We start from the raw sequence: 21,882 nt of genomic DNA on the forward strand, positions 1-21,882 counted from the left end.
CAAAGTGACCGGCTTTGAGCCAAAGGGCACACCCAGCCAAAGAGACCGCATCATACATCCCGCCTCGAACAACGCCGGAGCCGTGTCAGCCGACACACGGCCGGGGAACGGGGGAGGAGGGGGAGCGGACTCATCCGGCCCGGCACACCCCTGTGCCAGCGACGGGTGGCCCGAGCTCGTCGATGCCTCCCATCCCTCCAGCCTGCCTCCCCACCGGACACCTCCTGTGTCGCCCCACCTCGGCGGCGAACACAGCTCCACACGAGGCCACCAACGTACACCCACCCACCTGCAAGAAGAGACCCGAAGGACCGCCGCCAATCACGAAGGAAGCCCACCGAGGAACCCAACTGCGCTGACTGCCGTCGTCCAGCCGCCGTAGCCTCCGGATTCCAGCCGGCCCGCCCACCGACCAGCCGCTGCTGCGGCGCACCACCACCCGCCGTGGCCATGGCAGGGGCGGAGACCAGCAGCCTGCGCTGCCTGGGCCCAGATCTGTCCTCGACCTCGCCAATCTCGGCGAACCAGGCACGCCCTCCACCACCGCGCCGCCCAACGCACCACCGTCGAGCCGCCGCCGCCGACCAGCCACGGCGCGCCGTCATGCTGCTCCGCCCGGCGCCTAGCGCAACACCCAGGCCCGGGTGAGCCGCCCCGCGCCTCGCCACCCGCACGAGAGGAAGAAGAGCACCCCTAGCCGCCGCCGCCGCCGCCGCCCGAGCTTCGCCCAGCCGCGCCCCCTGGCGGCGGCGAGGGAGGGGAGGAGGGGCCCCCCGCCGGCGGCTAGGGTTGGCCTCCTGTGCGCCCGCGGGGGCGTCGCGGGAGGAGGCGAGGGGTCTTTGTCCCGTCTCGCTCATATTATTTTACTATATACATATATGATTAGCGCGAACAAAATAGAAGAGGCCGTCCTGATGATCTAAGAGAAGAGGTCCTCCTAACGAAATATTGTGTTGCATATGTTGCGTGTGGCGGCGACGACGGATTGCGTAGTTTAATTTTTCTTAATCAACATGTGATATATCGTGACTTTGCATGTAGTTGCCACTTGCCAGGAATGGGCTGAGACCGGAACAGCCACATTGTGTGATCCTTACATCTATTATACTCCTAATACATGATTTCTCTTGACATGCAACCTGTGACATCATAAATCAACATGTTCTAACTTTCTCCCATTTCTTTATTTTCTTTAGACAACGAGGGACTTTTAGCTTCTATTTTATACACGGAAAGTCTTCAACAAGCAACAGTTTTGATTTAGAATACCTACTAGCAATTCCACGGAAAGTCTTCTAAAATTTTGTATGTATGGTGGAAAAAGAGGCATGTGCCCATTTTGTCCGTGGAAAGTCTTTTTTTGATTTTGCATGGTGTGTATTAAACATAAAAAAAGTTTAAAGAGAATGATGTAAAAAATTGAGTTCTGTATCAAGTCCACACTTTCTGTTTGAAATCCTCATACTTCGTCGAAGAGTGTTCTGTTTGTACATGAAACACATCCCGTTTTCTTGGAACACTCCAAAAATATTGGTTTGCAACAATCACATGATGAACATTTACATTTATTTCCAAAACAAAATAATAAGAAAATACTTTACAGTTGGAATGAAATACAAGAATGATTTACACAAGGACAATGAGTTCACAACTCATAACATCAATCCCATTCATCAATAGGGTTTTCTGTTCACCCTCCGGCAGTTGTTCCTAATCTCCCCGGCCCTTCCGGTGAGCGGGCTTATGTTCCCCATTTTGACCATCGAGGCTGCGAAATTCTTGAAGAAGTGCTTCTGGCTTCCGGAGAACCTACGAACGATCCGTGCGGTGGTCGCGGCGGCAACGGGGTCAGACAACATTACCTGGTCCGAAGGAAGAGGGGCGCGGCCACGCAAGAGGTTGCCGTAGTACTTGTTGTCGAAGACGTGAGGGGTGATTGTGTCAAGATTCACCAGCGTCTCCTCATCCTGCCCGGCGCTGCAGTTCCGCTGCGTGAACTGGCATTGCGCCCGCCCAAAGGTGTGTGCTCCTTGGAGGGCGACAAGGTCAGTGTCGTCGAGGCCCATGTTTCTGAACTTCTCCTGCAGCGTCTCCAGAGAGTCGAAGGGGCTCGGTAGATTGTTGGCGCTCTCGATGTTGGTGGTCGTGCCATCACGGCGGCCAAGCGGCACACTCCAGCGTGGCCCTCCAGCCAGCTCGACGGAGATCTCGGAGGCGAGGGCGAGGATGTCGGCGCAGGACACGATGCCAGGGCATGCGTTCTCCAGTGCACGCTTGATGCTGTCGACCACCTTGAACCCGCGTGCTGACCTGTCGTTGGCAGGGACCTCCTTCTCGGTCATGATCGCCGGGAGGTCATTGTCCAGCAAAAGCGAGCCGTCACAACCCTGAACAAAGCAATCATGGAAGTGGAGGCGGACGAGGCTGGCTGGGATGCGCGCGTCGGCGACGCGGGCGTTCTGGATGACGCGCCGAACAATGTCGTGCGCACTGGGGCACGAGTCGTCGTAGAAGGACGAGCTCAACCCGGCACCTACATCGCCATAACCGTAGGCTCCATGGCTCAGCGCTAGGACTAGCGCTGCCGTGAGCAAGAGGCTGCAGCGAGCAGCTAACGGGAAGCAAGAGGAAGCCGCCATGTGCACCACTGCACGTTCAGAAGGAGAAGGCTAGAATTAAGCTGCTCAATTTGGCACTGATGGATGGATTGGCAAGCTAGCTGCTAGAAGGAAATGAAGGAATATCGTAGACGATGGACGTGAGGGAAACCAGAACGGTTTGTAAGCTATATATAGTCTAGCCATTCTGCAGGATTTTGTGGAAGCGCGTTTGACATGTTCCCCATGCCGTTGTCAACTTGAGTATTAGCAGTGCCGTACGTGGGCTACCGCCTACCGCAGTTTTCCTTTGCTGCACGAGGCTGCTCATATTATTTTATATGAATGATTAGCGCGAACAAGTTGGAAGAGGTCGTCCTGATGATCTAAGAGAAGAGGTCCTCCTCACGAAATATTGTGTTGTATATGTTGCGTGTGGCAGCCACGGCGATTTGCGTCAGACATAGCTTATCGTGACCCGCGTTCCTAAATGTGAGGTGTATTTTTTTTTAAAGTCTAATTTGTCAAACTATGACCAATTTTATAGAAAAAAATGCCAATGTCTAGAATACCAAATTATTATCACTAGTTTCATCATGAAATATATTTTTATATTTTATTATTTAGTATTGTTGATCTTTATATATTTTGCTATAAACTTGATCAAACATAGATATCATTTTACTTCTAGAAAAACTAATACACCTTATATTTAGAAATATTATGTTGTATATGTTGCGTTCGGCGGCGACCATGATTTGTGTCAGACATAGTTTATCTTGACTTTGTATGTAGTTGCCAGGAATGGTCCGGGAGACCAGATCAGCCACACCGTGTGATCCTTAGCTTACATTTCTTCCATCTTTCTCCCATTTCTTTATTTTATTTAGACAAGGAGAGAGACCTTTTCTTCTAGTGGGTTAATTGCCCTCCGTTGCAAAAGAGTAATATTTCTTTTTTGTTTCAGTACTAATTGTATCTAGTAATATATGCCTATAGTATCCTCATGTTGTGGTTGTATTTCTTTTCTTATTCCAGTATGCATGGTCGTCTTTTTTCTGCCCTACTGTGTCCGACCTTCTCATTCTTGTTGAGTAGCTCGATTAAGAGGGCATTCTTCTTCTTGTTGAGTAGCTCGATTAAGAGGGCGTTTTTCTTCTTCTTCCCTCTTGTAATGTTAGTTGTGCACCATAGCCGCCTCAGCGTTCATGTCTGACAGCGCAAGTGACATGCCCTCTTCACTCCGCTCCATCTCATTTGTCTTTACCAGTCTGTGGTTGCATGATTCCTGTTTGATGAATTTTTCGAAGGTTTGCTCTTGAATTCATCCATAAGCTGGAGGAAAAATGTATGCATGGACTTGTCTATACCTTTGGTTCGCTGCCTGCCTCCTATTTTATGGAATGCTTGCAAACGTGCTGCATAGTATTGAAATCAGATATACGACTTCAAATCTTTTCCCCATTTGATTCCTCTCCTGTTGCAATTTTGGTTCCAGCCTATGTAAGTGTGAAGCTGATTTCATGTAAACATGTTGCTCTTTCAGCTTCACTTCCTGCTGCCATACAAATGTTTTTTGGTTTAGTGGAGTGTAATCAGTTTGAGAGCAGGGAACATGTGAAATAAGAACAGAGAGGTCTTATAAGTTCATCTCCTGCAATTTGTTTTAGGACGTGCAAAATAGACTCACACTGCTCAGCTCCATAGAAGCATGAGAGTTGAACATACCCTGAATCTTAAGGCAATGATTAGAATTTGTCTTAAACATTGTTAGTATTTGTGGATGCATGCCAAGGCTTTAATCATAACTATATGTGAGCGAACGTTTTTGCAGCATATAAGTTAGGCTATATCCACATGAGAGCAATCAAGCAACAAAAATCAATGCAAATACTTATGATCTTAAGAACTAGGTGATATTCCTGTCGTCCTCGAGAACAATCTAGTCAATATAAGAAACACAATCGGCTTGTCCTTATAACAATTAAGGATTGAGTCAATTGTTGCACTCATTTACTTTCATTTGATTGTTTTTTTTTTTTTTGCATATTTGCAACCATCCAAACACTCGAAACACACAAATGCCACTATTTTTAAGCTTTTGCAGTGATTCCTATATAATTTCCATAGGCTGATTCCTTTTGTTCCTCATTGGGTTCGACTCTACTTATCAAACACCACCCCCCCCCCCCCCCCTACCTTCTACATTATGCATGTCAAATGTAGTGTTAATCATTACTTCTCCATAATGTCTTGACACTAAATTGAATGATTTCAAAGCGATGTTAATGTGTGTATAAAAAACTAAGCCGTTCAGTATGAAAAGAATGGATTCATGTGTAGTTAAGGGAAAAAGGAACACTTGCATTTGTTTCCAAACAAAAGAATAAGAGGACACTTTACTGTCAGAACTAGATGATACCCCACACATTGTTGCGAGAATGTTTCGCAATATAATTCAGTGAGATTTGGTTGTATTGAGCATGAATATTTAGAGTAATAATATCAGAACTAAACTGAAAATAAATATGATTTATTATGTTTGATTATTGCATAGTTGTAAAATCTGCAAATTCTCATGCATGTTTGCATGTTGAGGTGTGGCATTTACTATGCATAGTTGCATGTTGAGTGGTCATTTTCTCATGCATGTTGTCTGGTGAGGTAACATGCTTGCATGTTGAAAAAAATAGATTAATGGGTGCTAGCTAACTCCCTATCCCTCTTGCACACTCCATAATGCGCCGACAGTAAATTGAATGATTTCAATGTGATGTGATATGTGTATCGAAAAGCAAGCCGCTATGTATGAAAAGAGTGCGTGCACTGTAGTTAAGGAAAAAACGAACATTTGCATTTGCTTCCAAAGAAAAGAATAAGAGGATAATTTACTGTTAGAACTAGATGACACCCCGCATTTCATTGCGAGAATGTTTTGCATATATCAATGATATTTGGTTGTATTGAACATGAATATCAGGAGTAATAATATGAGAACTAAAATGACAAATAAATATGATTTATTATTTTAATTATTGTATAGTTGTAAAATTTATAAATTCTCATGCAAACAGGTGTGACATTTACTATGTAGAGTAGCATTGAGTGAGCCTTTTCTCATGCATGTTGTATGGTGAGATGGCATGCTTGCATGTCGAGAAAATTAGGTTAGTAGAGGCTAGCTATTTAGATATAGAAGATGAATCAAAACAATGATTTACACAAGCATCAAGAGTTTGCTAGTCATAACATCAATCTCGTGCATGAATAGAATTTCCTATTTACCCTCCAATAGTTGTTTCTAATCTCCCCATCTCTTTTGGTCAGTAATCTTATGCCCTCCATTTTAATCCTCGAGGCAGCGAAATTCTTGAAAAAGGTCCTTCTGGCTACTGGAGAACCTGTGAACAATCTACGCAGCGGTCACAGTGGCGACGAGGTCAGAGAGCATTACCTGGTCCATGGGGAGCGGGGTGCAGCCACACAAGAGGTTGTCGTAGTACTTGTTGCCGAAGACAGTTTGCCGAGGTCACCGATGTTTTTTCGTCGATCCTGACGATGCAGTTTCACTGTATGAGTTGGACTGCGCCTGCCCAATGGTGTGCGATCCTTGGAGAGCGACAAGGTCAGTGTCGTTGGTGCCCAAGTTTCTTAACTTCTCCTATAGCATATCCAGAGAGTCAAAGGGGCTTGCAAGATTGTTGGTGTTCCCAACATTTGTGGTCATGCCACACTCCATGAGGGTCCTCAAGTCAGTTCAACAGAGATCTAGGCGGCGAGAGCGAGAATGTTGACACATGACACAATGCCAGGGGCGCTCATTCTCCAGTGTGCTCTTGATGACATCGACCACCTCAAACCCTAGCATCAATCTGTCATTGGCATGGACCTACTTTTCAACCTCAAACGTCGGGAAGTCTTTGTCCAACAAAAGTGATACATCAAAACCCTAAAAAAGCATTTGTGGAAAAATAGATGAGGCTGGCTCGGATGTGCTTATCAACGAGGTAGGCATTCTAGATAACACATGTGACAATGTCACGTGCACCGATGCACCAGTCATCCTAGAAGGATGAGATCAACCCGGCACGGACACCGCAATGACTATGAGTTTCGTGACTCAGCGCTACGACCTGCAATTGACATGGGCAAGAGGCTGCAGCAAACAGCTAATGATACGCAAGGGGAAGAGCCCATGTGTACTACTACATGTTCAGAAGGAGGGCAACGGAGGGCGGTGCATGGGCCCACGTAGACACCCCACATGTCCGAAGGAGGGGGCATGTGGCCCACGTGGCTCCCCTCTGGTCCTCCTTTTGCTGGTGTCTTGTCCTAAATGTTATTATTTAATGTTTTATTTTACTTTTTGAGTCCCAAAATCCTGAAATCAGAGACATAAAAACGTGTTTGCTTCCTGTCACTTTGTTAATACGTCATTCCAAATAGATATAAAACTATGCATGTTTGATAAGTCAATGACACCAAAACTTCAAACAAAAATAGATACGTGGTTCAATGACATGTCATTCTGTAGCAGTGATCTTACACAATATTTAATTATATGATGGTAAAGTGAGATGAATATGTTTATCGAGAACAAGACATCTGGTATGAAAAGAATGGATTCACGACAATCACGTGTAGTGAAGAAAAAAAGATTTACATTTGTTTCCAAAGAAAATAATAAGGGAACACTTACAGTTAGAATTAATTAAAAGAATGATATACACAAGGACAATGAGTTCACAACTCATAACATTAATCTCATTCTTCAATAGGGTTTGTTGTTCACCCTCCGACAGTTGTTCCTAATCTCCCCAGCCCTTCCCGTCAATGGACTTATGTTCCCCATTTTCACCATCGAGGCCGCGAAATTCTTGAAGAAGTCCTTTTGACTACCGGAGAACCTGTGAACGATGGGTGCGGTGGTCGCAGCAGCGACAGGATCAGACAACATTACCTGGTCCGAAGGGAGAGGGGCGCGGCCGTGCAAGAGGTTGCCATAGTACTTGTTGTCGAAGACGTTAGGGGTGACTGTGTCAAGGTTCACCGGTGTCTCCTCGTCCTGCCCAGCACTGCAGTTCTGCTGTGTGAATTGGCATTGCGCCCGCCCAAAGGTGTGCGCTCCTTGGAGGGCGACAAGGTCGGTGTCGTCGAGGCCCATGTTTCTGAACTTCTCCTGGAGCGTCTCCAGAGAGTCGAAGGGGCTCGGGAGATTGTTAGCACTCTCGATATTGGTGGTCGTGCCATCACGGCGGCCCAACGGCACACTCCAACTAGGCCCTCCGGCCAGCTCGACGGAGATCTCGGAGGCGAGGGCGAGGATGTCGGCACAGGACACGATGCCAGGGCATGCATTCTCTAGCGCATGCTTGATGTTGTCGACCACATCGAACCCGCGTGCTGACCTATCGTTGGCAGGGACTTCCTTCTCGGTCATGATCGCCGGGAGGTCGTTGTCCAGCAAAAGTGAGCCATCACAGCCCTGAACAAAGCAGTCGTGGAAGTGGAGGCGGATGAGGCTGGCTGGGATGCGTGCGTCAGCGACGCGGGCATTCTGGATGACGCGCCGGACAATGTCACGCGCACTCGGGCACGAGTCGTCGTAGAAGGACGAGCTCAACCCAGCACCGGCACCGCCATGACCATGGGCTGCATGGCTCAGCTCTAGGACCAGCGCTGCGGTGAGCAAGAGGCTACAGCGAGCAACCAACGGGAAACAAGAGGAAACGGCCATCGGCACTACTGCACGTTCAGAAGGAGAAGGCTAGAATTGATTTGCCACTGATGGATGGATTGGCAAGCTAGCTGCTAGAAGGGAATGAAGGAATGTCGCAGAGATGGATGTGAGGGAAACCAGAATGGTATGGAAGCTATATATAGCCTTAGCCATTTTGCGGGATGTTGAACTCGGTAGGACTTTGTGGAAGCGCGTTTGACATGTTCCCCATGCCGTTGTCAACTTGATTATTAGCACTGCCGTAGGTCGCCTACCGCCTACCGCAGCTTTCCTCTGCTGCATGAGGCTGCTCATATTATTTTATATGAACTAGCAAAAAGGCCGTGCGTTGCAACGGGAGAAAAAAAAATCTCGCATATCTCTAGCTGGGTCAGTTGAACAAACTGTGTGTGGCCGATTGGCGGATTATGAGATCGAACCCTGCCATCAGCTATTTTATTTTTTGTCAGCTCTCTGGACGTGGGCCACAATGCACCGTCAGGTGGGCTTCCTCCGTTGGGCCAAAACAGGTGGCAAGTAACGAAACCAAATAGTATACGTGAAAATTAATTGAAGCGGACCAAACCAAGCGGGACGAAACCAAAAATATCACCTCCCTTTAATAGTAGATATAGATGATTGGCCGAACAAGTTGGAAGAGGTCGTCCTGATGATCGCCTACGAGAAGAGGTCTTCCCCACGAAATATTGCGTTGTATATGTTGCGTATGGTGGCGACGACAGATTGCGTCAGACAGATTTTTTTAGTACAAGACAGAGTTTAATTAATCAACATGCATGTGATATTTTCCTCCCAAGAATAAACATGCATGTGATATGGCGTGACTTTGCATCTTAGTTGCCAGGAATGGGCCGAGGGACCGGGCTAGCCACGTGCTTCTTTATTTTCTTTCGATAAAGAGAGAGAGAAGAGAGAGAGCGAAAATTCGTTTCTGAGCTCGAGCTCAGATGCTCCCGAAATCCATACCGCAAGCTGGCGTGGGGATCTATGCTCCACCCTGTATTTCCCTACTGTATTTCACGGAATTGACGATAGCTCTGGGGCGCAATGAATGCGACGACCCGTCGCATATCTCTCGCGGATCAGGTAGTATTGCACGGCTCGGTAACTTTTCTGAGGCCGGCTGAGCCGTTCACTCGACGGACTCATAAACAGCTACCACCCGAGCCCGTATTAAATTCATCACCCAATGGCAAGTCTTTTCTCTTTACTGCTCACTGTGACGCGCAGCCCGAATTACACCTCCCCTTCTACTCGGTTTTTCTAATCCCCTCACATCATTTGCTCCCATAAATGATCACGCTTTTTGGTAATTTTAAATTAAAGCAGCACCGTTTGCTACATTGGGATCAAACACCAGTCAACTTAAACTATAGAGGCCGAGTTGTTTTAAACCTAATTAATACCACAGTCGGTTTATTAAAGTGGGAGCAGATAATCCAGTAAGACAAATCATTGTCCACATGACCATACTTAAGTCTTTGAAATAAAGACCAAACGTTATACTTTGCGAATAAGAACAGTTGACACAAACATGCAGCAACATTTCTAAAACACAAATGACATCTAAAATTCTAACACACAGACACCTCAACTCCTGAAGCATTTTACCTGCAAAAGAAAAGAAAAAATCCTGAAGCATTTTAGAAGGAGCGATTACACGGAATGGGAGGCTGTGTGTGGACGTAAGGTTCAGGTGGTGAAGCAAAGGCACAAGGAAAAATGGAACCCGCCGGAGAAGGTTGGATCAAGGCTAATGTTGATGGCCAACTGACAAAAAATGGAAACAATGGAGGAGGAGGAGTGATCTACAGAGATCACGAGAGGGCCTACAGAGGGGTTGCATGTGCGTTCTTTGCAGCCGTCGCTTCGGCTGAGCACGCGGAGCTGCTAACCCGCAAAAGGGCAGTTAAATTAGCCATAGACTTAAACCTTCAGAAACTGCACGTCGAGATGGACTGTATGGCTGTCGTACGGATGCTCAATGATCCGGGTAAAAACATGTCAGTTGCTGAACAGGTCATTGAAGAGATAAAAGCAATGCTCAGGACAAGGCAAGAGTTTAATGTAACTTGGGTGAGGAGGTCTGCTAATAGTGCAGCTCATTATTTAGCAAGAGAGGGAGTTTGTAATAAAGTTTGTAGGGAGTGGCTAAACTATCCTCCAGATTGTATTCTGGGCATTGTAGCAGACGAGATCCCTGTAGTTGCTTAGTTAAGTAATACTATATCTGAACTTCAAAAAAACATACGTTGTTACGAATTCGTCCTTCCATCTCATACTACGCCTGCGTACGCCGTAGCTTAGGACCCCTGCTGCTCACTTCCTCCTCTTCAGCTGATTCAGTTTCTTCCACCGCACCCGCTACATGAGATCCGTGGTCCACATCGGTGTCACCGCCGTTGCATTCTGCATAGCTAAAGTATCGTGGTCGCCGTATCCTTCTTCTCTGTAATATTGTGCCATCTTCTTGAACATGATAATCCCACGACAATCTCCTTGGATAACCTCTCCCTGAAAATGCATCGAGCTCATCTGTTTCAGTGAAAAAGTCTGTACCAGAACACACAACCAGCGACAGTGCCATGCTACTTTACCTTGTCCACTCCGCCACCGTCTTGCGCAGGCAGCTTTGACGAAGAGGAAGATGACTGCGAGCAGTGATAGATTAGTAATCCTCCATGGCTGAAAAAAATGCCCGATGGGCGCGAGAACATGAAACTTCCTCACCTGAATCTCCAATCCGCCACTAGAGCCACCAATTCGGATCTCATCGCCGTGGCACACCTGGCGGCTTCAGCAGGCGTTGGCGCCATCGCAAGCAACGCTAGCTTCAAATGTTTTTGAATGTGCAACTATGGTGAAAGGCAACACGACATCTGCCGGATGTTACACTCTTATACTGCTTTGAGGGATGGCATCCTGCCACCTGCCTTATAGTACTTGCATTTAACCTTTCTAGCAGTTCAAAGTTTGAATCTAGCCGTGCGCACAGTTCACTCAAAAACTGGCAAACACATTGTTGTATTCCGCATGTTGGCCAAGTGTCAGTAGCAAAACACATTTCAGCATACCAGTCGGCAGTCCATGTTCTAAACCTGAGACGTTAACACTAGCTAGTTGAGGCAACTGAAGGAAATATGCCCTAGAGGCAATAATACAGTATTATATATTTCCTTATATCATGATAAATGTTTATTATTCATGCTAGAATTGTATTAACCGGAAACATAATACATGTGTGAATACATAGACAAACAGAGTGTCACTAGTATGCCTCTGCTTGACTAGCTCGTTAATCAAAGATGGTTATGTTTCCTAGCCATAGACATGAGTTGTCATTTGATTAACGGGATCACCTCATTAGGAGAATGACGTGATTGACATGACCCATTACGTTAGCTTAGCACCCGATCGTTTAGTATGTTGCTATTGCTTTCTTCATGACTTATACATGTTCCTATGACTATGAGATTATGCAACTCCCGTTTACCGGAGGAACACTTTGTGTGCTACCAAACGTCACAACGTAACTGGGTGATTATAAAGGTGCTCTACAGGTGTCTCCAAAGGTACTTGTTGGGTTGGCGTATTTCGAGATTAGGATTTGTCACTCCGATTGTCGGAGAGGTATCTCTGGGCCCACTCGGTAATGCACATCACTATAAGCCTTGCAAGCATTGTGACTAATGAGTTAGTTGCGGGATGATGTATTACGGAACGAGTAAAGAGACTTGCCGGTAACGAGATTGAACTAGGTATCGAGATACCGACGATCGAATCTCGGGCAAGTAACATACCGATGACAAAGGGAACAACGTATGTTGTTATGCGGTCTGACCGATAAAGATCTTCGTAGAATATGTGGGAGCCAATATGGGCATCCAGGTCCCGCTATTGGTTATTGACCGGAGAGGTGTCTCGGTCATGTCTACATAGTTCTCGAACCCAAAGGGTCCGCACGCTTAAAGTTACGATGACAGTTTTATTATGAGTTTATATGTTTTGATGTACCGAAGGTTGTTCGGAGTCCCGGATGTGATCACGGGCATGACGAGGAGTCTCGAAATGGTCGAGACGTAAAGATTGATATATTGGACGACTATATTCGGACACCGGAAGTGTTCCGGAGAAGTTTCGGATTAAACCGGAGTGCCGGAGGGTTACCGGAACCCCCCGGGGAAGTATTGGGCCTTAGTGGGCCTTGAGGGGAGAGAGAGGGCAGCAGCTAGGAGGTGGTGCGCCCCTCCCAGGAGGAGTCCTAGTTGGACTAGGAGAGGGGGGCGCAGCCCCCTTTCCCTCTCCCTCTCCCTCTCTTTCCTTCCCCCCTTCTTTTCCTAGTAGGACTAGGAAAGGGGAGTCCTACTCCTACTAGGAGGAGGACTCCCCCCCCTCTCCTTGGCGCGCCCATAGGCAGCCGGCCTCCCCCTTGCTCCTTTATATACGGGGGCAGGGGGGCACCTCTAGACACACTTGATATACGATATTTTAGCCGTGTGCGGTGCCCCCCTCCACCAGATTACACCTCGATAATACCGTCGCGGAGCTTAGGCGAAGCCCTGCGTCGGTGGAACATCATCATCGTCACCACGCCGTCGTGCTGACGAAACTCTCCCTCAACACTCGGCTGGATCGGAGTTCGAGGGACATCATCGAGCTGAACGTGTGTAGAACTTCGGAGGTGTCGTGCGTTCGGTACTTGATCGGTCGGATCGTGAAGACGTACGACTACATCAACCGCGTTGTGATAATGCTTCCGCTGTCGGTCTACGAGGGTACGTGGACAACACTCTCCCCTCTCGTTGCTATGCATCACCATGATCTTGCGTGTGCGTAGGAATTTTTTTTGAAATTACTACGTTCCCCAACAGCAACCACAAATTTGTACTCCTGATAGCTCCAGCCTGCCATATTATGGTTTAGTTTTTTTTATCCGTCAGTCAAACATGTGAACAGAACGCTTAACATGGTTCGTACTGTGCATGCATTCCTCTGAGCTACTGAAATTGTACATGAAAAAAATACTTACAAATCATCATCCTCTTGTCCTCGTGGCTTTCTTCACGTTCGCAGTCAAACTGTAACCTCATGTACTGCCTAACAAAAATATGCATTGGGCTTGAGGAGGCATGTACGTCTCCAACATTTGATGGTCGCCAACGCCTGATGTTAGGCCAACCAGACATAACATCAGACACTACCGTCCATGTAAGAACACATCAAGGGACATGGCATTTCTCTGAAAATAAAATAAATTTGAATAAAGCTCATTACTTACCAAACAACCACATACGATCTCCTGCAAGCATTTGTCCTCTCGACATTTAATCTCCTTTTACCATATGTGATACCAAACCGGATCTCCCAAGAATAGAGATTCTATAAGTCATACGCCTCACCCAGTTAATCGAAGCTCAGGTCAAGGTGTCCTGTGAGGTGTATTACACTTTTTGTAGGTTCCTCTGCGTATTTGCGAATCGATTGCTCCAAAGGGCTCAACCGAGAGGGACATGGTGTCCTGTCAGGTGGTGCACTGCCCAGCCGTAATCTGCACTTTTCCAGGCGTTCATTATTCAGACTATGAGTTCTAATACAAGAATAGTATTCCATCTATTAGTTCTACTGCAAAATACTAACAGTATGGTGAATGTGATTCTAACAGTTAAACTAGGCACAACTACAGATTGGCTGCAATGCCACGGCTTACTATTTGAATATGGTCTTTTTGCTAGCGATTATTGCAAACTAAGCTCATTTTACTGACAAAACATGTGCACTGGAGACGAACGTTCAGTCACAGTTAAACAAAATACAGACTAACCCCGGGAGGATTTCTGCTCAGACCTTTTTGTCCACCCAGGTGCCTCTCGATTGACTCGGTCAGTCGCCTGCGCCGACCTTGTTGCAGATGCATCTGGATGACGGTCAGACCCCAACTGCTGCCCTACCAGTCCCATCGCCGCCAAGCTGTTGAGCGCATCCAGACACAGCATTCGAGTCTGCAGGGACGGAAAGGCCGGCTCCGCTGTTGGGCAATAAGACCAGAGGAACCGGATCTGGGTGCACAAGGTTCTCGGCTAACTCCCCTCGTAACCTGCAAGAAGATAGCAATGATCACCACCAAGATCCGGTTGTTAGATTTCTTCTACAAGTAAGGTAGCATACAGAACAAATCCTCAAAAACTATTTGCAGATCTGCGGGAACAAACCTGTCAACGACATCGGGCAGGAACTCAAGCCCAGAATCATCAATTTTTCCAGTAGCCGCCGGTGCAGAACTAGCGCCGCCGCAAGGAACTACTCAAACCGGGGACAAGGGGCGACGAGGGTTTCCAGATTGAGCGAGCTTAGATGAGGGTGACGTTCGACAAACGGCTCAGTTGTCCACTGCCTTATCTGATCCCTGGCTCGGTTGGCCTGTCACGGACCAGAGTTCCCATGCGCGAATGCCGTCCCACCCTTACGTTTTGGGCCCACGAATACGCTACTGTTTCCCACCGTATTTCACTGCCCGTTCAATTTTCCAAGCTCCGCGTCAGACGCGTCAGAGCCAATTTCACGGATCCCAAGCGACGAACAGACGCCCACGATTTCAGGTGCAGCTGGGCTCGGGCACCAAATCGACGCGTCCGAGAGAGAGAGAGACTTTCTGCTTGTTATGCCTAGCCTAAGAAACGTCTTATATTGTGGTACGAACGAAGGTAATATTTTATATACAGGAAAAGTCTTTAACAGACAACAGTTTTGGTTTACAATTCCACTAGCCATGCTGAGCGCGGCCACACACTGGTAGAAAAAAGCCCTTTAGTCCCGGTTCGCAACAGCCTTTAGTCCCGGCTGTGCAACCAGGACTAAATATGCGCGACTAAAGACCCCCCCCCCCTTTAGTCGCGCCTCTTACGGACCACGACTAAAGGCTTTAGTTCCGGTTCTTGTGGCTGACCGGGACTAAAGGCCCGTCCACGTGGACGCCCGTGGTCCGTCGGGGCGGAGGACCTTTAGTCCCGGTTCTCGTGCCCACCCGGGACTAAAGGGCTCCTCCGCAGGTTTAGGGTTTTAGCCCCCCTAAACCTGGTTTCTTTTTAGTTTGGAGTGTTTTATTTCTTTTATATTATATTTTGTGTTTTATTTTAATTTTGATAAAGTTTCAGTACACATATTCTACGCTACTATATACATGCATATGAAATTTCAAACAAGAAGAATTCAAGAGGAATATATAATATATATTCAATCTCGGGTGACCATATACAACTTCGAACAAGTTTCCATACACAATTAGGATGGATGACCATATACAACTTCGTACAAGTTTCAATCTCGGGTATGCATATAAATTTCTTCGTCCTCGGTATAGTGTTCTCCTTTAGGATTGATGACTTCCCTCATGAAAAATCCTGCTAATTCTTCTTGAATTGGTCGGAAGCGAGCTTCTGGACTAAGCCTCCTCCGCAAGTTATCCGTCGCGTTCCGCACGCTATCCGATGCCTTCCGCTCAGAGGTGTGTCTCCGGATGTTCTCACAAACATAGTATCCACATAGATTGGTCCCCGGTGGCTGCTTATCCACATTAACTAACCTTCTGAAATCTAGCTCATGTTTGAATTCACCGACAATTTCTTCTGAGAACCGTCTCCAAACCCTACAGGGCAAAGAAAATTAAATGAACAAGGGAGTTATTAGTTACTTGATATTAGGAAATGAACGAAAGAGACCGATCGATATAGAGCTCAAATGATTGAAAATAATTACTTTTGCAGCATTTTTCTCATGTCGGCCCAACGCTTTGGATCCGAATCCATAGAGTCCATGATTAGAACTCTGGAGGTGTGAAGTTCAATATTTAGCAGAATCCAGTGGAACCTGCGGACACGTTACATGCACAGTCATGCATAACTCATCGATTAGACATACCATGCATGGAGTAAACAAAAGAGAATGGGCACAAGAGAGAAACACTCACCCAAAATGGTAAGGAAATAGAATATGACTTTTGAGTTGATGCTTTCTAAGAAACTTGTACAAGTCTTTCTCCACGTCTTCGGGGTGATGTTGTAACACATGTCCATTAACGATATGTGGGTCAATGAACCCAACATCATGGATGTTTCTTATTTTGCATTCCCAAATCTTCAATCTGCATAATAGCGTACGCAACAATATAGTTAGGACAATATATATATATAGTGCAGGCAATGAAGAACGAGATGAGGTAGAAATAAATCACTTACAGAACGTAGCAACTCAGCATAGATTTGTCGAGGTCGCGCAGATTGAACAGCTGGAACAATTCACTCATATGAACTTCTACAGAGTACCGTTTGGTGTGATGCTCATCTGTAACATCCGCATAAATATATTCTTTGTCGGCCCATGTTATGAATTGCTTGTACCAACGTAGCAGATTTCGCATTTGTGGTGGTAGACTCTTTTCCCGCGCAGGCTCGACGAGAGGCCCATTCCGCACATATTGTAATGCTATCTCACATACTGGCGCATCCTCAAGGCCTAAGAAGGCACGAAGAGTCAAACCCATCTCGGACGCTTGTTTCATGGCACTCGCTACAGTCAATCCAAGTGCTGCCGCAGCTGCTATGATCTCGGGGTCCTCTTCCGGACCGGCTTTCACTATGAGCGGGGGGATCGATTGTTTCTTCTGCATCCCGAGCTGGTCAACTTGTTTCCCGCTTTTTTTACTTTCTTCTTTCTCCTCCTTCAATATTTTTGCTTGCCTACGAAGTTCATGTCCATAGTCGTCAGGCATATTCAGCTCGGCTTGGGACGGTGTCGTCAAAAAATCCTTAGCCCACTTCTTTTGCTTCTCAGTGAATACTTGCTTGGGCTCAGGCTCTTTTTTCGCCTTCATATCCGCCTTCCATTTCTCATAATCAGCAGACGCGGCCAATTTGGTTTCAGCTTCACTAAGTTCCCCAGGCCTTGGGAGGAGAGGCTTCAGTGATGGCTCCGGTACCCTTGTGGTCTTAGGTACATAAGGGTCCGGGTTAATAGTCCAGGAGCGGGTTTCCTTGCTGTCCGCCTGCTTCTGCTTCTTCGCCGGAGGTGGATTGGGGGGCGTCGTACCCGCCGGAGGAGGATTGGGGGGCGTCGTACCCGCCGGAGGTTGTGGATCGGGGGACGGCGTCGAATGGCGTGAAGGAGGTGTAGGTGAACCACCACGACCACCACCACCGCCACCACCGCCACCACCACCACCACCATCGGAGGGGGGTGGACTTGCTAGCCTTGGCGCCTCGCCTGGAAACACTATGTACTTCTTTTTCCATAGAATGAACTGGCGCTTGACATCTCCAAGTCTTCTCTCCCCTTCGGGTGTAGGTTTGTCAATCTCCAGGTCCTCAAACCCTTGGACTATGTCTTCCACCGTGACACGAGCATAGCCATATGCAATGGGGTTGTTGTGGTGGAGTGCTCCAGGTGTACAGGGTAAAGCACTGCCGCTAGCTACCTTCGTGGAAACGTTCCCCACGGGATAATGCAGATCACATTCTTTCATCTCCTTTACATCATCCACGGGGTAGTGAGGCTCCGGTGCACGAATCTCGATCATCGGTGCACTAGCACCAGGCGGGGCATCCGTGGAAGCCACGCTGCTTCTCCGCTGCTGGCTTCCGCGATCCGCTTCATGATCTTCATGCGGCCCTGCAGCCGATTTTTCTTTCACTAGTTCATGCACGGTCTGCTTCAACTCATGGAGTTCCGATGCAAACTTCGTCATAAGATCTGCATCCCGGTCCGTCTTTCTCTTACGGCTTCTGTAACAGTACGGGTCATTGTCCTGGGAAAACCCTACTTTCCACGGAACTTTGCCTTTGCCTCGTACACGTCCTCCGTGTTCATCATTCCCGAGGGCTGTTGTCAGTGCGTCTTTCTCTCTGTTGAACTTGATCAAGCCCTCTTGAGCTTGGGTCATTGCGTCAATAAGGGCTTGGGTGGGAGCAAACTGTCTCTGCCGGTGAACACACACCCCTGTCTCCGGGTCTAGCGATCCCCCATGCCCGTACCACCAGCTTTTGGCCCTTGGGTCCCATCCCTCTGTACCTAGAGGGATTCCTCGCACCCTCAGGTCCTCCTCCATCTTCTGCCACCTAGGCTCCGAAAGGCGGTATCCTCCTGGCCCCATAATATGATGGAACTTTTTCTTACTCGCATTATCCTTATTTTTTTCGATATTTCCTTGAAATGCTCCGATTGCTTTTGCCTCACAAATTCTGGCCAATCATCTTTCAGTTTCTCATGTTGTCCATTGAAATCCGGAGTCTTGCCCTTGTTGACATAGTCACGGGTTAAATTTTTCTTGAAGTTCCGGAATGCTTCGCCCATCTTCTGAAGAGCGAACTCTTTAACTAGCCTCCTCCTCTGACGTCCACCCGGAACCTCGTTACCGAATTCATCGACTTTGTTGTATTCCGGAGGTAGAATGAAATGTTCCATAAGCTTTCTCCAGCAATCCTTTTTCGTTCTCTTGTCGACAAAACTGAAACCAAGACGTGCCTTCTTTGGCTCCTTCCATTCCTGGACGGTGATCGGGACGTTGTCTCTAACAACGACTCCGCATTGGTTGATAAACTTTGAGGTGTGCTGTAGGGGCTTGCCGGTTTCACTGACAAACTCAATGGCATATGTTTCTCCTGTTTTCATCGCCTTGGATTTGCCACGCTTTGTCGTACTCGATCCGGAGGGCTAAAAAAAGAAAGAGAGTCGCGCGCGTTAATACATATGTATTCACATTTCAGTAAGTTTGTATCACGAGAGGCTCAATGTATATATATACCTCGCCGGAGGTGGTTGCTACTTGCAATTCGAGATCGTCGGTTGTTGACGGTTGACCTCCGTCGACAACGTCCGTTCCTTCACCTTCTTGATCATCGACAATCTCTGTTCCACCGTCAAGGTTCAGAAAAGAAGAGACTACATCCTCTTGTTGCTCATATTCTGAGCCCGGCACATAAGGAATCTCGTTGTTGATGATGTCCATTAAATAACGTTCAGCCTCCGGATCCCTAAGCGGCTCGGTTCTATCGTCCGCCATATGTCACTCCTGCATGTAGTAAAAATTCTTTAAGTATAAAGGAATTAAAAAATAAGATTAAGGGGACATAGAGGAGGAGGAATTAAAAAATAAGATTCTTTAAATAAAAATTCTTTTTTTCTTCTTCTTCCTTTCTTCTTCCTCTTTCTTCTTTCTTTCTTCTTCTTCCTTTCTTCTTCCTCTTTCTTCTTCTTCCTTTCTTCTTCTTCCTTTTTCCTTTCTTCTTCTTTCTTTCTTCTTCTTCCTTTCTTCTTCTTCCTTTCTTCTTCTTCCTTTTTCCTTTCTTCTTCTTTCTTTCTTCTTCTTCCTTTCTTCTTTCTTTCTTCTTCTTCCTTTTTCTTTTTACTTTCTTTCTTCTTCTTCCTTTCTTCTTCCTTTCTTCTTCCTTTTTCTTTCTTCTTTCTTTTGGTTTTCATTTGGTTTTCATTTTTTTCTTCTTCCTTTTTCTTTCTTGTTTTTTCTTCTTCCTTTTTCTTTCTTCTTTCTTTTTTTCTTCTTCCTTTTTCTTCTTTCTTTTTTCTTCTTCCTTTGTTTTTCTTCTTCCTTTGTTTTTCTTCTTCCTTTTTCTTTCTTGTTTTTTCTTCTTCCTTTTTCTTTCTTCTTTCTTTCTTTCTTTTTTCTTCTTCCTTTTTTCTTCTTCCTTTTTCTTCTTTCTTTCTTCTTTCTTTTTTCTTCTTCCTTTTTTTTTCTTCTTTCTTTTTTTCTTCTTCCTTTGTTTTTCTTCTTCCTTTGTTTTTCTTCTTCCTTTTTTTTCTTCCTCCTTTGTTTTTCTTCTTTCTTTTTTTCTTCTTCCTTTTTCTTCTTTCTTTCTTCTTTCTTTTTTTCTTCTTCCTTTTTTTCTTCTTTCTTTTTTCTTCTTCCTTTGTTTTTTTCTTCTGTTTGTTTTTCTTGTGTTTTCTTTTGTTTTCTATTTTCTTTCTTTTTCCTTTTTCTTTTTCTTGTGTTTTCCTTTTTTTGTTTTTTCTTCTGTTTGTTTTTTTGTTTTCTTTTGTTTTTTCTTCTTCCTTTGTTTTTCTTCTGTTTTTTTGTTTTCTTTTGTTTTTTCTTCTGTTTGTTTTTCTTGTGTTTTCCTTTTTTTTTCTTCTTTCTTTTTTCTTCTTCCTTTGTTTTTCTTCTGTTGTTTTCTTCCTTTTTCTTTTGTTTTCTTTTTCTTCCTTTTTCCTTTTTCTTCCTTTTCTTTCTTCTTCTTCTTCCTTTTTCTTCTTCCTTCTTCTTCTTCTGCCGGCGCGCGGAGGACGGCAGGCAGGGCCAGCGGGCGGCGGGCGGCGGGCGGCAGGGCGTCGGGCGGCGGGCGGCAGGGCGTCGGGCGGCAGGCGGCGGGCGGCGGCAGGCGGCGGGCGGCGGCCGGCGGGCAAGGGCAGGGCACGGGCGGCGGGCAAGGGCAGGGCACGGGCGGAGGCGGCGCTCACTGGGGACGGAAGCGGCGGCGTCGGCGTCGGGGCAGGGCTTCGGCGTCAATCGGCGTCGGGGCAGCGCTTCGGCGTCGAGAGAGAGGAGAATGGGAAATGGCGAAACTGCTAAGTGCAGTATTTATAGACGCACCTTTAGTCGCGGTTGGGGAGGAGGACCGCGACTAAAGGTACCCTTTAGTCGCGGCTGGCCACACCAACCGCGACTAAAGGGTACCCTTTAGTCGCGGTCCGCCTCCCCAACCGGGACTAAAGGGTTTTGGCGCCGCTTTCGTTCCCGCGCAGAAAGACCCTTTAGTCGCGGTTGGGGACAACAACCGCGACTAAAGGGTACCCTTTAGTCGCGGTCCGCCTCCCCAACCGGGACTAAAGGGTCTGTGCTGGAACTGGCGCGGTGCGGTGGGATGTTTAGTCCCACCTCGCTAGCCGAGAGGCTTCGACAGTGGTTTATAAGCGCGGCTGCGCTCACCACTTCGAGCTCCTCTCAAATGCAGGCTTACGGGCCTATTCTGTCACTATGTGCCTGTGGGCCTACTGGGCCTTCTGCGGGCCTGAATCCTGGCCCATTAATGGGTTTCTAGTCGTATTTAGGCCGTGGTGGCCCAGTAGGTGGCATATTATTTATTTTGTTTCTAATTACTTATTTATTTTACTTTATGATAATTATTTTTGCTATTAAAGTTTCTAATTACTTATTTATTTATGTTATTAAAATTTATTTTATTTTGCTTGTACTTATATATTTTATTAAAGTTTATATTATTTTGTTTTTCTTCTGTTTATTTTATTCTTGTTTTTCTTCTGTTTTTTTCTTCCTTTTTTCTTCTGTTTGTTTCTTCCTTTTTCTTGTTTTTCTTCTTTTTTTCTTCCTTTTTTCCTTTTTCCTTTTTTCTTCTGTTTTTTTTCTTCTGTTTGTTTTTTTCTTATGTTTTTCTTCTGTTTGTTTTTTTCTTCTGTTTTTCCTTTTTTCTTCTGTTTTTCCTTTTTTCTTCTGTTTTTTTCTTCTTTCTTCTTCTTCCTTTTTCCTTTTAAAATCAGAAAAATAAAACTAATTCATTTTAAAATCTTAAAAATACAATTATATAT

The 21,882-nt window shown here is 46.2% G+C and overlaps 2 protein-coding genes and 1 pseudogene across 2 annotated transcripts; all 3 read right to left on the minus strand.

Moving 5' to 3' along the window:
* Positions 1-1,584: 1,584 nt before the first annotated feature.
* LOC123075190 (peroxidase 2) lies at positions 1,585-2,732 on the minus strand. Its single transcript, XM_044497853.1, has one exon. It carries the CDS (start codon positions 2,637-2,639, stop codon positions 1,674-1,676), a length of 966 nt encoding a protein of 321 aa, XP_044353788.1. The 5' UTR covers positions 2,640-2,732; the 3' UTR covers positions 1,585-1,673.
* Positions 2,733-5,840: 3,108 nt separating this feature from the next.
* LOC123076446 (peroxidase 15-like) lies at positions 5,841-6,794 on the minus strand (annotated as a pseudogene).
* Positions 6,795-7,250: 456 nt separating this feature from the next.
* On the minus strand, positions 7,251-8,554 carry LOC123075191 (peroxidase 2-like). Its single transcript, XM_044497854.1, has one exon. It carries the CDS (start codon positions 8,332-8,334, stop codon positions 7,369-7,371), a length of 966 nt encoding a protein of 321 aa, XP_044353789.1. The 5' UTR covers positions 8,335-8,554; the 3' UTR covers positions 7,251-7,368.
* Positions 8,555-21,882: the final 13,328 nt, after the last annotated feature.

The sequence above is a fragment of the Triticum aestivum genome, chromosome 3D (assembly GCF_018294505.1).
Source record: "Triticum aestivum cultivar Chinese Spring chromosome 3D, IWGSC CS RefSeq v2.1, whole genome shotgun sequence".
Lineage (NCBI taxonomy): Eukaryota > Viridiplantae > Streptophyta > Magnoliopsida > Poales > Poaceae > Triticum > Triticum aestivum.

What these genes read in the sequence shown, in the direction of transcription:
- LOC123075190 (XM_044497853.1), bottom strand. Translation starts at nt 2,639, where the DNA reads ATGGCGGCTTCCTCTTGCTTCCCGTTAGCTGCTCGCTGCAGCCTCTTG.
- LOC123075191 (XM_044497854.1), bottom strand. Translation starts at nt 8,334, where the DNA reads ATGGCCGTTTCCTCTTGTTTCCCGTTGGTTGCTCGCTGTAGCCTCTTG.